Source organism: Remersonia thermophila, chromosome 7 (genome assembly GCF_042764415.1).
Source record: "Remersonia thermophila strain ATCC 22073 chromosome 7, whole genome shotgun sequence".
In the NCBI taxonomy this organism is placed as follows: Eukaryota; Fungi; Ascomycota; class Sordariomycetes; order Sordariales; family Chaetomiaceae; genus Remersonia; species Remersonia thermophila.
Genome location: NC_092223.1, coordinates 1,938,166 through 1,959,040, shown reverse-complemented (window position 1 = coordinate 1,959,040; position 20,875 = coordinate 1,938,166). Strand labels below are relative to the sequence as shown.

At 61.9% G+C, this 20,875-nt stretch overlaps 6 protein-coding genes across 6 annotated transcripts; 3 read left to right on the top strand and 3 right to left on the bottom strand.

The window, feature by feature from the left end:
* Positions 1 to 800: 800 nt before the first annotated feature.
* VTJ83DRAFT_7496 (uncharacterized protein) lies at positions 801 to 3,668 on the top strand (the record flags this gene model as incomplete). The annotated part of the gene is made up of 8 exons (XM_071014324.1): positions 801 to 852; positions 909 to 1,075; positions 1,135 to 1,616; positions 1,706 to 2,045; positions 2,110 to 2,599; positions 2,682 to 2,947; positions 3,024 to 3,117; positions 3,193 to 3,668. 8 exons carry the CDS (start codon positions 801 to 803, stop codon positions 3,666 to 3,668), a joined length of 2,367 nt encoding a protein of 788 aa, XP_070863713.1.
* Positions 3,669 to 4,283: 615 nt separating this feature from the next.
* On the bottom strand, positions 4,284 to 5,840 carry VTJ83DRAFT_7495 (uncharacterized protein; the record flags this gene model as incomplete). The annotated part of the gene is made up of 2 exons (XM_071014323.1): positions 4,284 to 5,684; positions 5,814 to 5,840. The coding sequence occupies 2 exons, from the start codon at positions 5,838 to 5,840 to the stop codon at positions 4,284 to 4,286; spliced, it is 1,428 nt and encodes a 475-aa protein (XP_070863712.1).
* Positions 5,841 to 6,323: 483 nt separating this feature from the next.
* Positions 6,324 to 11,097, bottom strand: VTJ83DRAFT_7494 (uncharacterized protein; the record flags this gene model as incomplete). The annotated part of the gene is made up of 3 exons (XM_071014322.1): positions 6,324 to 10,757; positions 10,822 to 10,933; positions 11,009 to 11,097. The coding sequence occupies 3 exons, from the start codon at positions 11,095 to 11,097 to the stop codon at positions 6,324 to 6,326; spliced, it is 4,635 nt and encodes a 1,544-aa protein (XP_070863711.1).
* A 1,211-nt stretch (positions 11,098 to 12,308) lies between these two features.
* On the top strand, positions 12,309 to 15,634 carry VTJ83DRAFT_7493 (uncharacterized protein; the record flags this gene model as incomplete). Its single annotated transcript, XM_071014321.1, has 5 exons — positions 12,309 to 12,545; positions 12,608 to 13,719; positions 13,776 to 14,011; positions 14,073 to 15,363; positions 15,505 to 15,634. The coding sequence occupies 5 exons, from the start codon at positions 12,309 to 12,311 to the stop codon at positions 15,632 to 15,634; spliced, it is 3,006 nt and encodes a 1,001-aa protein (XP_070863710.1).
* Positions 15,635 to 16,138: 504 nt separating this feature from the next.
* VTJ83DRAFT_7492 (uncharacterized protein) lies at positions 16,139 to 17,017 on the bottom strand (the record flags this gene model as incomplete). The annotated part of the gene is made up of 1 exon (XM_071014320.1): positions 16,139 to 17,017. The coding sequence occupies one exon, from the start codon at positions 17,015 to 17,017 to the stop codon at positions 16,139 to 16,141; it is 879 nt and encodes a 292-aa protein (XP_070863709.1).
* A 959-nt stretch (positions 17,018 to 17,976) lies between these two features.
* VTJ83DRAFT_7491 (uncharacterized protein) lies at positions 17,977 to 20,184 on the top strand (the record flags this gene model as incomplete). Its single annotated transcript, XM_071014319.1, has 4 exons — positions 17,977 to 17,999; positions 18,085 to 18,295; positions 18,372 to 20,058; positions 20,150 to 20,184. The coding sequence occupies 4 exons, from the start codon at positions 17,977 to 17,979 to the stop codon at positions 20,182 to 20,184; spliced, it is 1,956 nt and encodes a 651-aa protein (XP_070863708.1).
* Between the last annotated feature and the right edge of the window lie 691 nt (positions 20,185 to 20,875).

Here is a 20,875-nt window from a genome sequence, read left to right as displayed (position 1 = left end):
CTCTCCGCGAAATTCTATGCTGGCTTCCTGCACTGCTCTTTTCAACGGCGTTTGGCCAATGCCGGAGCAGGACCATCCCCTCTGTGTCCCTAGCCACCGGCGTTTTGCTTCCGCTTTCCCACGCCACGGCACGTATCAATCAATGCCTTTCACGCCCCTTGTTCATGGCCAGCGGGAGAGCATGGAGTGAAACTTGAGCGCCGGGCCGGCGCGTGGCTCCCCCTCGGTGATCTCTTAGCTTACCCCTGAATATGATGAGGCGAGGTTGGAGAAGGCGGTTTCCCCGCACCAAGCTTCTCCAAATTGCTGGAATTACCGTGAAGTGCCCGCTCTGCCCTGTAATATGAGCCTCGCGGCTTGCTGGCCGTTGGTCTCATATGCTTATGCCTTGAGGCTATAACGGCGGGCCTGCCCCGTAATCTATCCGCCCTCCTCGATCCCAGCACGTCTCGGCGCCTGCCATTTCTGCCGCATGCCGTGGATCCATCCTATCGGTGACATTCCGTTGGCTTCCCCGGAGAGACGTTCCGTCAGCTCATTCGCAAAAATGCGGAGTGCAGGACGAACCGCCTTCGGCCCGGGACATGGGACAGGCTACCTCTTGTAGAAGGGCCACAGGCGGCAGGACAGCGCAGGCCGCGTGCGGAACCAGGATAGGTAGGTCGTTGCTCAATATTTAGTCCTCCGGCTCCTCCCCCCCCTCGCCCCGGCTCAACTTGGCCCTGCTTGCGTGGGATGCTCGTCTTCCTTGGGCCCAACCTCGTCTCCTGGGACCAAACGGTGAGATCTGTGGCTCAACCATGAAGTTCTTCGGCCGCATCGGGGCGACCGCCCTCGCGGCGGCGTCGCTGCGTAAGTCTTGCTTGTGAACCTAGAGCTGCCGCAGGGCCAAGCCTGACCGTCCCAAGACCTCCAGTCATGCGTCGCGCAAATCGCCGAGCAGGGCCCCTACACGCATCAAGATACGGGCATCACGTTCAAGACGTGGTCCGATGCCAACGGCCAGTTCACCTTTGGCATGGCCCTGCCGCCGGATGCCCTGACCAACAATGCCAAGGAGTACATCGGTCTCCTGGTGAGTTTGACCGAGCCCAGAGCCTGGTTCGGCATGACGTTTGGCTAACCCTGCCCCAGCGCTGCTCCCGGACCGACCCGGCCAACCCGGGCTACTGCGGCCTGTCCCACGGCGAGGTCGGTCAGATGACGCAGTCGCTGCTGCTCGTGACCTGGGCCTACGAGGACAAGGTCTACACCTCGTTCCGCTACGCCACGGGCTACACCCTGCCGGATGTGTACACGGGCGACGCCAAGCTGACGCAGCTCGCCGTCAACGTGACCGACGACAGCTATGAGATCATCTACCGCTGCGAGAACTGCTTCTCGTGGGATCACGAAGGCAGCACCGGCAGCGTCCCGACCACGCAAGGCTACCTCGTCCTCGGCCGCGCTGCCTCTCGGCGCGGCGTCGTCGGCCCGACCTGCCCGGACACGGCCACCTTTGGCTTCCACGACAACGGCTTCGGTCAGTGGGGCGCCGGCCTCGATGGTGCTGCCCAGGAGTCGTATGCCGAGTGGGCTTCGCTGCCGGGCCTTAAGGTTGAGACCACCTGCGAGGGGTAAGTTTGGGAAACCGGAGAAAGAGAAAAGGACGAGGGGGATTGGTGCGAGGGGGGAGGAGTCGGCATGCTGACATCGTACTTCACAGCTCCGGCCCTGGCGAGGCCCAGTGCGTGCCCGCTCCCCAGGAGACGTACGACTACATCGTCGTTGGTGGCGGCGCCGGCGGTATCCCCGTCGCCGACAAGCTCAGCGAGGCCGGCCACAAGGTGCTCCTCATCGAGAAGGGCCCTCCGTCGACCGGCCGCTGGAACGGCACCATGAAGCCCGACTGGCTGCAGGGCACCGACCTTACGCGCTTCGATGTTCCCGGCCTTTGCAACCAGATCTGGGTTGACTCGGCCGGCATCGCTTGCACGGATACCGACCAGATGGCCGGCTGCGTTCTCGGCGGCGGCACGGCCGTGAACGCCGGTCTGTGGTGGAAGGTGAGCCTCCAAACGGGGACGGTAGCTTGCGCATCTCCCGAACCCTGCTGACGTCCGTCCGCAGCCCATCGATCTCGACTGGGACGAGAACTTCCCCGAGGGCTGGAAGTCGACCGACCTCGAGGCTGCGACCGAGCGCGTCTTCGACCGCATCCCCGGCACGTGGCACCCGTCGATGGATGGCAAGCTGTACCGCGACGAGGGCTACAGGGTCCTTTCGAGCGGCCTGGCCGAGTCCGGCTGGGCCGAGGTTGTCGCCAACGAGGCGCCCAACCAGAAGAACCGCACCTTTGCCCACACCCACTTCATGTTCTCCGGCGGCGAGCGCGACGGCCCTCTGGCCACCTACCTCGTCTCGGCCGCCTCCCGCGACAACTTCTCCCTGTGGACCAACACGGCCGTGCGCCGCGCTGTTCGCACCGGCGGCAAGGTGACGGGCGTCGAGCTCGAGTGCCTGACGGATGGCGGCTACAGCGGCACCGTGAAGCTGAACGAGGGCGGCGGCGTCATCTTCTCGGCCGGCGCCTTTGGCTCGGCCAAGCTTCTCTTCCGCAGTACGTTTCACCAGACATATCCGGGATCCCCCTTCTTTCTTGAAAGGTCTGGCGCTGACAACCCTTTTTTGCTGTGATTTAGGCGGCATCGGCCCCGAGGACCAGCTCCAGGTCGTCGCCTCCTCCAAGGACGGCGAGACCTTCGTCGACAAGAAGGACTGGATCAAGCTGCCCGTCGGCTACAACCTGATTGACCACCTCAACACCGACCTCATCGTCACCCACCCCGACGTCGTCTTCTATGACTTTTATGAGGCCTGGGTCACCCCGATCGAGTCCGACAAGCAGGCGTATCTGGAGAGCCGCTCTGGCATCCTCGCCCAGGCCGCGCCGAACATTGGCCCCATGGTAAGCACCGGAGAGCTGGAGCGGACGCGGCGAAGCCAAAACGAAAACGAAAAAGATTGCTAACAATACGCGAAAGATGTGGGAGCAGGTGACCCCGTCGGACGGCGTCGTCCGCCAGTTCCAGTGGACGGCTCGCGTCGAGGGCGACGGCCGCTTCACCAACTCTAGCCGTACGTCCAGACGGAACCAAACCCCCTCTCCCCCTCTTGCTTTCAAGAACAGATTGGGCTAACTTTCCCCCCCAGACGCCATGACCCTCAGCCAGTACCTCGGCCGCGGCGTCGTGTCGCGCGGCCGCATGACCATCACCCCGGGCCTCGTCACCCAGGTGTCGGAGCACCCCTACCTGCACAACGCGGGCGACAAGGAGGCCGTCATCCTGGGCATCAAGAGCCTGATGGACTCGCTCAACGTGATCCCCAACATCACCTGGGTCCTGCCCCCTCCCGGGGCCACCGTCGAGGAGTACGTCGACAGCCTCATCGTCTCGCCCTCGGCCCGCCGCTCCAACCACTGGATGGGCACGGCCAAGCTCGGCGCCGACAGCGGCCTCCAGGGCGGCTCGGCCGTCGTCGATCTCGACACCAAGGTCTACGGCACCGAGAACCTGTTCGTCGTCGACGCCTCCATCTTCCCCGGCATGACGACCGGCAATCCTTCGGCCATGATCGTGATTGCTGCCGAGCAGGCCGCCAAGCGCATCCTGAGCCTGAGGAAGTGAGAAGGTGGGGGGGGGGGGGTTGCGGGGTTGTAAAATGAAAATGAGGATGAAGAAACAATGAAACGGCAGGGGAATGTGGTTTTGTGCTTTGTGTATCTATCTACACCTAGTGGTGAACACAGCTTTGTTTTCGGAGTTGCCTGCTTGACTAACTCGTCTGTGCCGGTGTCGTTGATCTGATGCGGTTTTCTTTCCGAAACACATTCTTCACAGGATCAACGTATCCAGCTGCTCTTTTTTGCGCACAGAAGGTCATTGTTTACGTACCGTCAAGGGTCTTGAGGCGTCCATTTCGTATGGCATCCGATAGGTCATGGAAAGCGTCGCGAGCCCCTGAGAAACCACCCATCCCATGGAAACAAGAGCACACCTTGTTCGTGGTCCGTCGTAGCCACGTCTTCCAGCCCAAACGTCCTGTTGCCCGTTTGTACCGGCCATACTACCCCCTCAGATGCGGCGCGTGAACCCTGTTTCCGAACCCAGCCAGAGCCGGATCCCCTCGCGCAGACGTCCACTGTGTAGACATCCCTCTCACGGATCTCCCCATCCATCCGGTCACGCCCAGCCAGCCCGGCGATGCCATCCTTCCGCGACCCCCCAAACCGGCACAGCGCCTCACGTCTTGGCCCCAAAGAACGACGTAATCTTCATGCTCCCCTTGGCAGCGGCTTGCTGCGCCCTCGCCTTGGCGGGGCTCCTCCGCGGCTCGTTTTTTACCGCGCTGATCTTGCCCTTCGTCGGCGTCGGCCGGGGCCTGGGTTTGACGGGCGATGTTTGGGGCGTCATGGCAGACCTGGCCAGGGAGGCGGGCCTCTTGGTCGGGGGTTCGTCTTGGCTCGTTTTCTCTGGCGACCGCTCGGACGGAGGAGTGGCCTCGCGTTCTCGCTTGACACCCTTGTGAGAGGCGCGCTCTGCGTCGGCTTGGTCTTCCTCCCTCTTCTCTTCTTCTTCCTCCTCCTCCACGCCCTCCGCCTCTTTGTTGGCTCCCTGATTCTTTTTCTCCGCCGCCGCGTTGGCAAAAAAGTTGGCAATGTTTCCCTTGTTCTCCCGGCTCGAGACGGGAATGATAAAGCTCGGCGAGTTGTTGCCCACCTTGCCCACGTCTTTGCTGACCGGGTACACCTCGAGCTCTCCCGCAAACGGCCGGAGCAGGGCCTGCAGCTCGCCGGTCCACGTCGTCCGCCTCGGGTCCAACCACTTGAACATGGCCTCCGACCCGGGCTCCAAGATGACGGGCATGCGGTCGTGCAGGAACCTGAGCTGGGCGTTGCTGTCGGTGGTGATGATGGTGTAGGTGTAGAGGGGCTCCTGGGGCGGGCGGCTCCCGTCGGCGTTGTCGTGGTCGAAGCGGACGCAGTCCCACAGCCCGGCGAAGCACATCAGCTTCCCGTCTTTGCGGCGAACGTAGTGCGGCATCTTTTCTTTGCCTTTCTTCCGCCACTCGTAGAAGCCCTGCGCGACGACGATGCAGCGCTTGCGCTTCTTCATGGACTCCCACATGCCGCCGGGGGTCGCGAGCGAGTCGTCGCGGCAGTTGATGGTCTTGAGCATGCTGGCGTAGTCGGGAGACCGTCGCGTCCACGCGGGGATCAGGCCCCATCTCATGGACTGGAGCTTGTGGCACACCCTGGCCGAGTCAGGGAGGAAGGCCGTTTTCCCGTCCTTGATCGGCCGAGGGCCTTGACCCGTCTGCTTCTCCTGGGCGTCGTTTGCCTGCGCCCTGTCGTCAGCAGGACGATTGACGTCATCGCCGCCAGTTCGATCGTCGCCTTCGCTCTCGGCGTCCTCCCGCTCGTCCTCCGCCTCCGGCCCTCCGCGGGGAGCCTGTTCCCGATCATTCTCCAAAGGTGAGCCGTCCTGAGGGCCCGGGTGCTGCACGTCCGCGCGGTACACCACTCCATGATACCCCGGTGCAAAGTTGTACGACTGCCGCGGGGCGCCGTCACCTTCGTCTGCCGGGGCGTCGTCAACCGGCATGTCGTCGTCTTGGAGCATCCGGCGGATTTGGGAGGGCCGCTAAGCGAATATCAGCACGGAAGCCAGCGTACCAAGATCACCTTCATGCTAGAACTCCAAGCTTTCTGCGTTGAAACGAGGCGCTTGGCGTGAATCAGACTTCATGACGAACAGGTTGCCAACACGTACCAAGGCCATGGCGTACCGGCCACACATCTTGAGCGGTTTGAGGCTTTAGGAGCCCATTCAGTTCATGGGATATCCAATCACAAAAAAAAAAAGTCAACTCTGCTGTGATGAAAAGAAGTGAGGCTTGGCTGCCTGTCCACGCTGGATGACGTCGCTGGCCTGAAGTAACGCGACCTCGAGCGGGGCGACCCGAAAGCCTGTATCGCCAACTCACGTGACCACTTTGTGAGGGTGGATGAGCAACGACAGAGACGACGAGTCCTCAATAACAATGAGGTCCCAGGAATTGGTGAGGGGAGGCCAAGTTGAACCACCGTATCCGCCTGCCATTGTGATCTATTCTTTTCCTGCATACGCTCGACTCCGTACCCAACGCAGTGAACCCAGACAAAATCCGCATATACATTGTTGCACGCCTTCACGCCGTCGCAGCCAACACCAGTCCCTCCCTTCTCACCTAGTTCCGCTTGACTGCACAACAACCTCACCTCGGCGACCAGTCCTTGTTGCTCAAGCCGCCGCCGCAACGACCCCCTCCCCTATCCCCGTCATGGCCAAGCTCCTCCTCTTCTCCACCCTCAGCTTCCTCCTCGCCGCCTCGTCCTTCCTCCATGCCTCCTCGAAAATGGTCGGCTTCGGCGCCACCTGGTGATCCCGAATGCCCAGCCTCCTGACCACCTGGAACGCGCCCGTGCCGATCGACATGGTCTGCCCCATGATGATGCACTCGCTCACGCCCAGGATGCGATCCATCTTCATGCCCGCGGCCGCGTCGAAGAGATGGTCGGGCGTCTTTTCGAAGGACGCGAGCTGCAGCACGGAATCGCGCATCTTGGCGAGACCGAACCGCGTGATGCCCAGGATCTCGCCCTTGTACGTCATCACGTCGGCGAGCAGCTCCATGTGACGCGGGTCGATGTCCATGCCGGCCATGACCTGTCCGATTTCCTTGGCGATGGTGGTGCGGGCCGCTTCGATGCCGAGCACGTCGCGGCACTCCATGACCGAGTTCGTCACGCACTTGGTGCCGATGACGCCCTCGGTGGTCATGCACGCGCGCAGGCCGTACCCTTCGACGAGCACCTTGTGCGTGTTGGTCTCGCTCGTCTCGATGATGGCTCGGGCGGCTTCGGGGTAGCCCGAGATGACGACGTGCGGGATGGTGCGCTTGAGGAAGTTGACGCGGAGCTGGAAGTCGGCCGCGGCTTCGTCCTTGGCGGTGTTGAGGATGATCTGGCCCTTCTCGACCGCCGCGGCGCGGACGCGGGCGGCCTTGCGCGCGGCGGTGGCGTCTTGCCAGGTGTTGCGGACAATCACTTCCACCCGGTCGCCGCCGACGCGGAGGTCTTCGGGCTCGACCTTGAGCTTGAGCTTCTTGGCACGCACGATGGCGTCGGCAATGTCGCGGACCGTGATGCCCAGCTGCATGTCGGAGAGGACCTGGAGGTCGACCTTGAGCACGATCTTTGCCACGTCGGGCAGCCACTCGTCGTCGATGAAGGCGATGACGTCCGAGACGTAGGTTTTCTCGATGCGGCCCTTGACCACGCGGGCGGCTTTGATGTCGACCTTGTTTTCCAGCTCGCAGGTGATGACGGGCGTGCTGATGAGCTTGGAGGCGTTGATGATTTCCTTGATGCGCGGCACGCCCTGGGTGATGCTCATACCGGCGACACCGGCGAAGTGGAACGTCTTGAGCGTCATCTGCGTGCCGGGCTCGCCGATCGACTGGGCACCGACGGCGCCCACGGCGTGTCCGGGCTCCACCCGCGCCTTCATGTACTTGTGCAAGCACAGCTGGATGAAGCGCCGCAGCGTACGTTCCGAGACCTTGGCCACGCGGTCGACGTGCGCCTGAGCCCGGGCCTGCTGGTCCCCGTCCTCGAGCGCGCGGCGCAGGTCGCTCAGGACATACGCACCCGAGGGGCGTTCGGACGAGTCCACTTCCATCTCGGAGCCATCTGCCGCCTTGGGCTGCGACCTCTCCACTTCCTCTGCCATCGCCGCGTCCTCCGGCGGCACGCCCGGGTCCAGCCCGACCAGCTTGCGCGCCCTGGCCAGCTTGAGCGCGTGCCCACGCACGAAGCTCCTGACCGTGTTGAGGAAGACGCGGATGCTCTCGTGCTCGTCGATGGCAATGAGCACCTCGTGGTCCATGCTCTCCTGCATCGTGCTGTCGGCATACTTGAGCTCCTCGCCGGTGACGAGATGGCGCCTGGTGTACTTTCTCCGCTCCTCGTTCAGGATCGTGTCGCACAGCTCGAGGATCTCGCGCGGCAGCAGCGGCGCCTCCTCGTTGCTCCACGTGATGCTCTGCACGTGGTTCCAGGTCCGCGTGAAGTCCACCGGCTTGGCGTCTCCTTCCATGTCCACGGGGTCGAGCCTGTCGGCGCCGTACTGGAACTGCACGATGCCGCCCTCCGACGTGCGCACCGTGTCGTCGTACTTGACCGACAGGTCTTCGAGCGACTTCATCAGACGACGAGACATGTATCCCGTCTCGGCCGTCTTGACGGCCGTGTCGACCAGACCTTCTCTGCCCGAAATGGCGTGGAACAGGAACTCGGTCGGCACGAGGCCCGTGTAGAAGCTGTTGCGGACGAAACCCTTGGACGGCGGCTGGCGGGCGTTCTTGTGGAAGTGCGGCAAGCTGCGGTCCTGGAATCCATCCGGCACACGCTTGCCGCTGATGATCTGCTGGCCGACGCAGGCCACCATCTGGGCGACGTTGATGTCGGAGCCCTTGGAACCCGACCGGGCCATGATGAGCGGGGCGTTGTTGCTGCTCAGGTTCTCGACGCAGTACGTGCCGGCTTGCTGCCGAACCTTGCTGAGGATACCCGAGATCATGTTTTCGAGCGTCTCCTCGAGGTTGCAGCCGGGGGACTTTTCGAGCTTGCCCTGCCGGTACGTCTCGATGAGCGCGTCGCACTTCTTGTACGCGTCCTCGACGAGCTTGGCCTTGTGCTCCGTCAGAGACCCGGAGGGCCAAACGTCGCCCACGCCGATCGAGAAGCCCCGCAGCGTCAGCGTTCGTGCGCACAGCTTGGCCAGGCGGTTCATGGCGGCCACGGCGTAATCCGGCCCGTAGTCGCGGAGGATCACGTAGAAGACCGAGTTCTTCTTGCCTCCTCCAACCGTCGACTTGTCCATCCGTCCGCACATCACCTCCGAGTTGCGCACCACCAGGAACGCGTCGTCGATATCCATGTCCGGAATTTGCCCGTCCTTCTTCTTGTGGAACACCTTGTTCTTGGCGTCGAGGTTGACCAGCACGGGGGACTCCTTGTTCGGGCGCATCAGCACGTTGAAGATCTGCTTGCCCGTCCACAGCATCCGAGGCTTGAGGATGGCCGGCGGGGGAAGCTCGAGGTAGGTCTCGCCCAGCAGCATCTGGGTGCAGATGTACGTGAACGTGGCCCGGTCGAAGAAGCGGTCCTTGCCGCTCAGCAGATACGCCGCCGTGATGAAATCCTGCGTCGCTGCAATGATAGGCTCGCCGTTCTTGGGGGTGATGAGGTTGTTTTTGACGCCCATGAGGTTGATGGCCTCGGCGCGCGCTTCCTCCGTCTGCGGGACGTGCAGGTTCATCTCGTCGCCGTCGAAGTCGGCATTGTAGGGCGTGCACACACATTCGTTGAGACGGAATGTCCTCCAGGGCCGCACCTTGACAAGATGGCTCATGATGCTGAGCTTGTGCAGGGACGGCTGCCGATTGAACAAGACGATATCGTTATCCTCCAGGTGGCGCTCCACAACATCGCCGTGCTCGAGGCTGGCGGCGTGCTTCTCCCGGAGCGTCTCGGTACCGATCTTGAGGTTGTACTTGGCGCCGTCCTTCTTGATGATGCCCTGCGCGCCGGGCCAGATGTTGGGGCCGTTGATGACGCGCTCCCGGAGCTTCTCGATGTTGGCGTGGTTGACGCGCTCCGGATACGTCAGGTTCTTGGCCACCAGCACGGGGACGGCCACCTGCTCGATGCTGAGATTAGGATCGGGCGAGATGACGGTGCGGCCCGAAAAATCGACACGCTTGCCCGACAGGTTGCCACGGAAGCGACCCTGCTTTCCCTTGAGCCGCTGGCAGAAGCCGCGGGTAGGCTTGCCAAAGCCTTGCTGGTACAGCCCCGGGACATCGCTGTTGACATACATGCCAACTTGCAGCTGAAGGAATTCCCACTGCTCCATGATGACGGGTAGCGCGACGCCCTTTTTGAGAGACTCGCGCAGGTGCCCTGCGTACAGGATGATCTCGGCGAGCTTGCTCGTTATGTCGTCTTCATTGCTGGCGTTGTCCTGAGCGACGGACGGGCGGATGCAAATGGGCGGGGCAGGGACGTATTGCCACAGGAACATCTCGGGGCGCCCCTCGGCAGGGTCCATGCCCAAGAGTTCGCAGTCGAGCGGGCTGATGGCCTTGAAGAGGTTGAGGACCTTGAGGGGGTTCAAATCGTCCATGGCCTTCCGGGTGTGCTTCTCCAGCTCGGGGGTGTACTTCTTGGCCTGCTCGAACGAGGCATCGAACTCGATCTTGCTCTCGGGGGCGATCTTCTTAAGGGCCGTCGACTTGTTGTAGGCCGAGTACTTGTCGTGGACCAGCTTCATGACGCTCAGCTTCCGGATGACGCCCTGGATGGAGCCGCAGTAGGGGCAGGTCCTCGCCTTCCTGCACTGCTCATTGATGCGCTTGAGGATGGCGGAGCGCCGGAGGTTGTCGATGCCAGGGCGGCGCAGCTCTTTTAGGAACTGTCGCCTCTCGTTCTCCTGCAGCAGCACCTTGGAGCAGTCTTTGCAGATGTTCTGCAGGGTGGCCTGGATGTACTTGAGGTAACCGATGTGAAACACGGGCAGCGGGAGCCGGACGTGGCCGAAATGGCCGGGACAGTCTTGCAGACCGAGGTGGCATGTTGCGCATTTGCTTTCGCGGTTTGTGCTCGAGGTACCCTACGCGTCGTGTTAGCCTCGGGGGGGGTTCGACGGGGGAGGCGAGCGAGGACATGTTGCTCACCAGGCGAGGGTCCAGAGGGCCATGGGGGAAAGGCGTTCGTCGGTTCTCGACATCGTAGAGAAGATTATCCGAGACCTCAAGAACACCTTGGCTGACGATGTCCTGATGGGATCTGTACGAGACGGCGCATTAGACGGATCCTCGACGAGACGGCCGGCGACGGGGCCCTTTGGAAGCGGCGACCTACTGGACACCAAACTTGAGCGCCTTGAAACGCTTCGGCACCGTATCCACCACCTGCTCCTTGCGCCGCCGCACCGTGACACCCGACGCCATCTCGCTTGGTTGGTTTGGGGGAGGGAAGCGGCCCAGAAAGGGAAGAGGCCTTTCAACGAGTCCGCGGCGTCACTGGGATGCTAGCGGGTCATGGCAAGGCGAGCTGGGGGAGGGCGCAAACGCGGTACGGGAATGCGATTCGGCGTCGTCGAGTCGGGAGGCTGGTTGCGATGGCGTTGCGATCAAGAGGGAAGAGAATCAGCATGCACTCGGGAGGACGACGGCAGTGATGCCGAGTTTGGGGTGCCGGGTGCCGAAACGCTGCGTCGGGTGTCTAAGTCGGTCCAAGAACCTCAAAAGTGCTCGGCCGCAGGGTCGAAGCGCGCCAGCAGAATATTTTGTTGATGGAGGGCGGGGCATTTTCTCCGACATGACTCCAAAAACTCCGCCAAGTCGTGCCCCACCACGTCGGGTTCCACAGAGGATGCAGCTTCGGCCGGGCTGCAGCACAGGCCAGGCCCGGCCAGGAACAGCCTTGTGCTGTGTGCTACGGTACTGTGCCCCAGTGATACTTGTACTGTACTAGTACTATGTAGAGGAGATGCCAAGTCTCTTTATCTTATCTGCCCCCATCCTGTGACGTCTGCCCGCCGGTCATCCAGTGAGTGCCGAGCAATCAGCTGCCAACTTTCCAAAACATTCCGTCATAGGCAAGCCGGAGCTTCATGCATGCATCAAATCCCCCAAAAGTTCATGCTGTTGTTGCGGAATGACCACAACAAACACAAGACCCGGACCCACGACCCGGACCCAGGACCACAGCGACCTCGTTGCAGCCACGTACCTTTTTTGACACATTTTTTCCCGGACCCGTGCCGCAATGGTTGAAACATTGTTGGCTCATTGAACGACCTCTCTAAATCCCATCTCTTCCTGTGCCTATGTCCCTTCTGCGCGTTGCACCGGCTTCTTCTGCTGTCCCATCGTCCCTCCTCCCCCCGCCTGCGCCGCCCTCCTTCGCAACACCGCCCGCCACGTCGCGGACGACGCCCTTGTCTTTTCCGCCGCTTCTCCCTCCGCTGTCCAACCCGGCTCTGAGCTGAGCCCGGCGGTCAGCAACGACGGCAGCATTGGAGCCCCTGTTGCTACGCGCATCTCGTCCCTGCGCCGCGCCGGGACGCCATCTCCTCTTCCGACGCTGCATCCGGTACTTCCACGCAAAGCCGGCAGCGAGGTTCCTCTTCGGGTGGCCCCTGGGCCGTTTTGGCGCAATGGCACAGGGGACGGTAGAGAAACGGGCTGAAAAGTCGTATCTCGCCTCCGCCGTTGACTCTATCAACCCCTGGGCCAGCACGCGCAGCTCGACACCACCACAAAAGGACCCCCCGCTGTCTGGGGTCCCTTCAAACAACAGCGACCATGTGACCAACCCCTACTACGGACGAAGCCTGGCGAGCTATCCGCCGGACTGTCCGCTGCTGAACGTCCAGTGGTTCCATGCGGTCGACGTTCGTGCCCTTTCACCGCTTGCAGCTCGAGCTTGGCTGCCGCTAACGATGAAGACGACCAGGTACCCAAACGCAAGCCTAAATTCATGGCTCACATCAGTGGCACAAATACGAAACCCCCTCAACCGAAAAAGTTCGTCGCCTTCTCGGCCTCGGACTCTCGCGCCATCGAGGCCGCATATCAGGACAGGCTGCTGCAGCTGGAAAGAGAAAAAAGCCAAAAGGAGGGCCATGGGTCGCGCTCAGGCAAGCGCTCGCGGGCCGTCTCGGCCGAGAGCGCTCGGGATGCAGGCGCAGTAACAAAGACCACGGTCCCGGTCAACGAGGACTTCCTCTTTGACGTCAGCATCGAAGACCGCGAGCTCGCCCCCGTCTACTGGGATGGGCCGGTGTACGAGGTCCGCCGCGGCAGCTGGTTCTACTCGGAAGGATCTGCGCTTCGGCCCTGCGAGGAGAACTTGGCCGCCCAGCTGGAGGAGGGGTATCTCAAGGTCAAACCCTGGCAGTACCCGTCGCCCACCCCCAAGGCAGCTTCCTTCAAGCCGGAAGCCGACAAGGGCAAGACGGCCGCCGACGGGGAGGAGGACGCCTCGAAAAAGGCTTCACCACCCGCCCAGCACCAACTTCAGACGTACCGGCTGTTTGGCAGCTACATGAATAGCATCGTGACGTACCAAGACTCGGCCACCGCGTGGCTATCCACCGACAGCATGCTTTCTCGCGTCACGTCGACCGTGTATGAGAAGTTCTCTGGCGGTGGCTACATGGCCGGCGTGAAGCTCGTCCGCGGCTACTCGGAGCCAAAGAAGGCCAAGGACGAAAAGAACGCATCGACTCCCACGGGAACCCGGTCGGTGTCGAGAGAACGAGGCGACAAGCCACCCGGGACGCCCAAGCAGAGCCCCGAGCTCGGCTCGACGACACCCCCGGAGTCTGCCGACCCCACGCAGCAAACGCCCGATAACCTCGCTGCGACGCGGAATCGTTTGACGCGGCAGATCTCCAACCTTATCGAGCGTGGCGAGGACCCGGAAGCCGAAGAAGAAGCCATCCGAAAGCGCGAGGAAAAGGAGATCTCCGGGGCGTACAACGCAAGGGCGGACGACAATCAGGGGCGGAGCATCGAGCATCTCGTGCTGGTGACTCACGGGATCGGGCAGTCTCTGTCGAAGAGGTATGTCGTGCTCAACCCCGCGGCGGGGCGCTAGCGGAATGCTGACTGGCAACCAGGATGGAAAGCATCAACTTTGTCCACGACGTCAACATCCTCCGCAAAACGATCAAGTCTGTCTACTCGGCTTCCACGGACCTCCGGGCGCTGAACTCGGAGCTTGATGAGCCCGGTCTGGGTAACTGCCGCGTCCAGGTCCTTCCCGTCATCTGGAGGCATCACCTCGACTTCCCCAAGCGCAAGGCGAAGAGAGGGGAACGCGACCTGGGCGAGGCGCTCAACGAAGAGGACGACTGTATGTAGAATCCCATCCCTGGGCTTGGTTTCAAGAGCACCACCATGCTGACCGGTCGCAGACCCATCCCTTGAGGACATCACCATCGAAGGAGTGGCGTTTGCGAGGTCGCTCATCGCCGACCTTGCGCTCGACGTTCTCCTCTACCAAAGCGCCTACCGCGAGCAAATCGCCGAGATCGTCCTCAAGGAGTCCAATCGCATCTACAACGTCTTTAAGCAGCGCAACCCGGAATTCAAGGGCAAGGTTCACATCGTGGCTCACTCCCTAGGCTCGGCCATCATGTTCGACATCCTCTGCAGGCAGAAGGAGAAGGCCAAAGCGGCCGAACCCCCGTGGAACCCTCTCCGCATCTTGCCTGCCGTCTCCCCGGACCGCCCGGAAAAGCCAGAACACAAGGAGCTCGAGTTCGAGTTCGAGGTTCACGACCTTTACTGCCTGGGCTCGCCCGTCGGCCTCTTCCAGATGCTCAAAGGTCGGACCATCGGGGCGCGGAACCTTCCCGACTCTCTGCCGTCCGAGAGCCTGCTCGACCCAGAGTACACGGATGACCCCTTCCTGGAAGCACCCCCGTACGCCTACCAGCGCACCTCGCCTGTGACCGGCCTCCCCTTTAGCGTCTCCTCCCCCAAGGTCAAGCAGCTTTACAACATCTTCCATCCGTCTGACCCCATCTCGTACCGCCTCGAGCCGCTCATCTCGCCCATCATGACCACTCTCAAGCCCCAGGCCCTGCCCTACACCAAGAAGGGCCTCTTCGGTTCGGTTGCGCCCCAGGGCCTCACGGGCATCGGGGCCAAAGTCGGCCAGAGCGTTTCGGGGCTGTGGAGCAGCCTCAGCGCGGGCATCGCAAGCAACCTGCTCAACCGCAGCCTCGGGTTGAGTAATGATGATGTTGCAAAAATGTCGGCGAATCAGCGTCAGCAGCAGCAGCAGCAGCAGCAGCATCCCATGAGCCCGGGAGCAGGGACGAATCTCTCGGCCGGCGTCATCGCCACCACTCCTATCGCTAGCAACGCCCTCTCGGACGCCCAACGCAGCGAGAAGACCGCCGAGCGGATGCGCGAGCTCGCCAACGGCACGGGCGCAAGCAGCTGCAAGGAAGCGACGCTCATCGACGACGAGCTCGAGACGCTGTTTAGCCAGTTCCAAAAGAGCCGCGCCGAGCTGGCTGCCACGGGATCCAAGGAAAAAGGGCCGTCTTCCCCGGGAAGCAACAGCAACCGCAACAGCCTGATACTCAACCGCGAGAAGTGGGCTGAGGAAGAGCGCAAGGCGCAGAGGTTGAGGAGGGAGGAGATGAAGGTGAGGGCGCTCAACAGAAATGGGAGGGTGGATTACTGCATTCAAGAGTAAGTCGATCAATCCCTTCCTCGACGGCGGTTCGCTTTGTGGTGTGGATGGGGGTGTTGGATTGGAGCGCCCGGAACGCGAGGACGGCCGGGAGCCGCGGGCTTTTGACGGGAAGACATGGCTGCTGACTGTGACCGCAGGAGCGTTCTTGACATCAACCCTCTCAACACTATTGCATCGCATATGAGCTACTGGTCTGACGAGGACGTCAGCCATTTTATCCTGTCGCAGATTCTGGCGAATCGGGGTGATCGGCCACCCAAGGGGTAATGAATGGTGGAGGGCCGGCGTATATAAAGAGAACTGGCATAAGCATTCGATATGGAGTTTGGAGGGGGGTGTTTTCTTTTGCAAGCATTATCATCATCATCGTCATTGTCGTCCTCGACATGACGGGCAAGGCGCATTTGCATCGGGAACACAGGACACCAAAGCATACACCATCGGGGCGGAAGAGAGGGGCGTATTATATGGTGGAGCCATGCAGACAGGTTGCCCAACGCATCCGTTTTTCTATGTGCCGTTCTCCGGCTAACCCACGCGTTGCGATGATATATCCGTCCGTCTAACGTTTTCTCTATCCCGCTGTATCCACCATATCCAGGACTTTTGTACCGTATCGCTCATATTCCACCCGGCATGGTCACCAAGCTTCTTGGGGTGCCACCCTCGACCCGACAGCGCGCACCTCCATGCACCACCCCCAACCCGCACGGAGGGAATACCAGACCCTCAAGCGCCTGCTCAAGATAGGCTGGCAGGGAGGATTCAAGGTCAAGACCAGGCCGTAAACAACCCGCCCTCCACCAGCTTCGTCCACGGCTCCCCGAGCTGCAAGCACACGTCCGCCGGGGTCCTTCCCTCGCCGTCCTTGAGAAACCGCACGTCGTCCTCGAGCGACGCGTCGTCGATGGTCCTCGGCACGTGGTTCCCCCGCGCCGCGCTCACCACCGCCTCGGGAAACTCGGCGGTGGCGATCCCGGACCCGACCCACAGGAGCAGCCACACCGCCTCCTCCTGCCGCGACTCGAGCGCGACGTGGAGCGCCGTGCGGTGGCCGTTGAGCGGGTCGCGCCAGGCGAGGAGCTTCTGCCGCTGCTGCGCCGCCTGCTGCGGGGTGGGGGCCGGGGCCGCCTCCTCTTGGTGGGCCGCGTCGCCGTCGCCGTCGCCGTCGCCGTCGTCGGCGGCCTCGGAGAAGTCGGCGAGCAGGGCGAGCATGCCCTGCGTGTCGCCCTCGGCCGTCATGGTGTGGAAGGCGCGGGCGGGGCGGGCTTCGGGATGGGAGGAGAGGAAGGACTCTTCGAGGAGGGTGGGGTAGAGGTCGAGGGAGGGCTGGATGCCGCCTTCGTTGGTGTAGGTGGTGAGGATTTGGAGCTGGGGCGGGGAGGAGGAGGAGGAGGAGGAAGAGCTGCTAGCGGCGGCGCCGCCGGTGGTGAGGGGCTGGCGGCAGGCCGGGCAGGTGAGGGTGGAAAGGATGGAGGTGGCCTGGTCGAGGAGGCATTGCCAGTGGAAGTGGCAGTCGCAGGGGAGATGGAGGTCGTCGGGGACGGTGGTGGTCTCGTGGACCGAGTGGCACTCGGCCTCGGAGCTGGAGTCGTCCGGGTCGAGGGTGAGGACCAGAGGGTTGCCGCAGGCGCGGCAGGTTTCGGTCATGATGGGTGGGTTTTGCTTGGGGTTGTTCCGGGTACGAGAGACGGGTCTCGGCGTTTGTGGCCGGTGTAAGTAAGAAAGCCTGGAAAAGGATGGGTGGGGGGAGGGTGATGTCTGTGACCTGGTCAGCCTCGAGTCTCCTCACCTACTGTGTATGTGAAACCGAAAGATACACTAGGTTGGCCGGGATGGGAGCCTCCATGACGTACCTTGGGTGAACAGAAAATGGTCTATGAGATCTTGGCTCCAAAAGAGAAAACCGCGTCACACACAGTGACTCAGACAGATCGTTACCCTGTGGCGTATGAGAGCAGAGAGATGGCTCCAGGCGGCTGGCTGCTGTTGTACCTTGAGAAGCTGCCTATTCAGAGGACCTGATGGTCCCAAGCAGAAAAAAAAAAGTTGGAGCTGCCGCCTTGGGAGGCTGTTAGGACGGTACAAGCCTTGCCAAGCCACTTTGGCCGGATGCTACAGGTCGTTCCCTAATGCGCCTTAGCGTCTGTCATCAACCCTGGCAACCCTGGCGGATCTGGGGTGACGCAACCGGTTGTGGCTTGGCTCGCGGGCGTCAGGAGGATTACATCAGACGTTCCCCTAAAACAGCCCCTCGGGCCCCGCCAAAGAACCGCCAGACCCGGCGCAGGAGGGAACCAAGCTTCGGGAAACAAAACGGCGAGTTTGCGCAGCACAAGACACCCGACCTCAACCCCCCCCAGAAACCACCCGCTCGAGTCAGTCGCATCTTCTCCCCTCCTTGTCTCGCCTCCAGCCCGTCTACTCTTCTGCGAGGCCATTGGCATCGATCTATCTCTCTGCCTCTCCAGATTCCAGCCCTCCACCTTCTCCTAACCACCTAAACCGCCTTCGTTTCCAGCTGGCGCCACGGCGCCGATTCCTGTCAGCCGAGCATCCCCAGACCCCGAACCAACGCAGAGAAGCACCGCACATCCTCCCTCGCCACCATGAACGTCCTCAAGCTCCAGAGGTGAGCCTCTCCTGCCCGCGCGAGCTAGCATCCCCCGCCCCGGGGTGCTCTCTCTCCGGCTCGGCCAGCTGCTGACAGGGCACAGGAAATTTCCTCAGTTTCAACAGAGCGACCTGTTCTCCCTCGCCGACGCCTTCCGCAAGCTCGATGTCGACGACAAGGGATACATCGACGAGGCCACCGCCATCAAGGCGACCCAGGTCAGCGAGCGCAAGCCCTACGATGTCGTCCGCCAGGCCCTGAAAGAGGTCGATCTGGATTCCTCGAGGCGCGTCGAGCTCGAAGACTACGTCGGGGTACGCCCTGCCTCTCCCGCCTCGCACGAGCTCTCAGTCCCCTCCCAGGAACCCTCCCTCCGCTAACGTCGAGCAGCTCATCGCCAAGCTCCGCGAGGGTCCTTCGGCGCCCCAGGGAGCCGCGCCCGCGTCCTCAGCGCCCGCCATCATCTCGCAGCGCTCCGGCCCCGGCCACGCGTCCAAGAACAGCATCGGCGGCGGCAGCAGCGGCGGCAAGATCTTCGTCCAGGGGTCCAACGCTAACATCACGCACACCATCAACGAGGACGAGCGCACCGAGTTCACGCGCCACATCAACGCCGTGCTGGCCGGCGATCCGGACATCGGCCACCGCCTGCCCTTCCCGACCGACACCTTTGAGATGTTTGACGAGTGCAAGGACGGCTTGGTCCTGGCCAAGCTCATCAACGACAGCGTGCCCGACACCATCGACGAGCGCGTGCTGAACCTGCCCGGCAAAAAGAGCAAGACGCTGAACGCCTTCCAGATGACCGAGAACAACAACATCGTCATCGAGTCGGCCAAGGGCATCGGCTGCTCGGTCGTCAACATTGGCAGCGGCGACATCATCGAGGTGCGCGAGCACCTGATCCTGGGCCTCATCTGGCAGATTATCCGCCGCGGCCTGCTGGGCAAGATCGACATCAAGCTGCACCCGGAGCTGTACCGCCTGCTGGAGGAGGACGAGACCCTCGAGCAGTTCCTGCGGCTGCCGCCGGAGCAGATCCTGCTGCGCTGGTTCAACTACCACCTCAAGGCGGCCAACTGGCCGCGCCGGGTCCAGAACTTCTCCACCGACGTCAAGGACGGCGAGAACTACACGGTGCTGCTCGCGCAGATCGGCCACGAGTACGGCTGCACGCGCGCCCCGCTCCAGACGCGCGACCTGCTGCAGCGCGCCGAGGAGGTGCTGCAGAACGCCGACCGGCTGGGCTGCCGCAAGTTCCTGACCCCGTCGTCCCTCGTCGCCGGCAACCCCAAGCTCAACCTCGCCTTCGTCGCCAACCTGTTCAACACCCACCCCGCCCTCGACCCCATCACGGAGGAGGACAAGATCGAGGTGGAGGACTTTGACGCCGAGGGCGAGCGCGAGGCGCGCGTCTTCACCCTGTGGCTCAACAGCCTCGACGTGCAGCCCGCCGTGCAGAGCTTCTTCGACGACCTGTGCGACGGCACCATCCTGCTGCAGGCCTACGACAAGGTGATCCCCGGCTCGGTGGCCTGGCGGTGCGTCAACAAGCGCCCGGCCCACGGCGGCGACATGTCGCGCTTCAAGATGGTGGAGAACACCAACTACGCCATCGAGCTCGGCAAGCAGAACGGCTTCTCGCTCGTCGGCATCCAGGGCGCCGACATCACGGACGGCCAGCGCAAGCTGACCCTGGCCCTCGTCTGGCAGCTCATGCGCAAGGACATCACGCTCACCCTGCAGGGGCTCGCGCAGCGGCTGGGCAAGCGCGAGATCACGGACGCCGAGATGGTCCGGTGGGCCAACGACATGAGCCGGCGCGGCGGCCGGACCTCGAGCATCCGCTCGTTCAAGGACCCGGCCATCGGGACGGGCGTGTTCCTGCTCGACGTCCTCAACGGCATGAAGAGCAGCTACGTCGACTACGACCTGGTCACGCCGGGCACGACGGACGAGGAGGCCTACCTGAACGCCAAGCTGAGCATCAGCATTGCGCGCAAGATGGGCGCCACAATCTGGCTGGTGCCTGAGGATATCTGCCAGGTCCGGAGCCGGCTGGTGACGACGTTTATTGGTGAGCACACCTTTTTTTTTTTTTTTTCTATCCGTTTGAGCGTGGTGTTTCGTAGGGATGATGAATAGTGATATGCTGACATGCATCATAGGTTCGTTGATGGCGACGTATGAGAAGATGCAATAAAGAGGACGAGGAGCAATACCTCAGGGTAGGCCGAGGAGGAGCTGAGGCAGGGTTGAAGGAGGTGTGTGTGATGTGGTTAAGCGGGTAGACAGGCAAGGACGCGGACTGCCGGCCGGTTCCAGGGAAAAGTCAGGGCTGCCATTGCCATTGCCATTGCCATGGGTTCATCGTGATTTGCTTGCTTTTCCGTCCTGGGGAGTTGCGCTGGAGCAGTTGCGTTCTTTTTTTTTTTTTTTTCGCAGAGACCAAGCAGCAAGAGTGACGGCAAGAAATACAGCATTTTTCTCACGACGGTCGCCTCCCTTTTTCTTTATTTTTCTTTTCTTTTTTTCCTATTTTTCCTTTATTTTTGGAGGGAGGGGGGAGGGGTAGAGTTTGGTGGTCACTCTGAAGCGTAAAGTGTTCATCCGAGTAGATGATCACCTACCTACGATGTACCTGAAGTTCCTTGCCTAGGTAGGTAAGGAAATTGTTAACCTACACTACACGCTCCACGATTAAGATGGTGTGTAAGTCGAGCGTGGAAAGAAGTCAAGTTCGCCCTGACTTCACCTCAAGCCGCGGCAACTATCCAATATACATACCAGCCATGAAAACAAACAAATCGGAGCTGGCCGAATCAACTTGAGACAACTTGAGGTGCCATAGCCCTTGCTAGCCCCCTGAGGGATCCATGGATGTTGTTGTTACG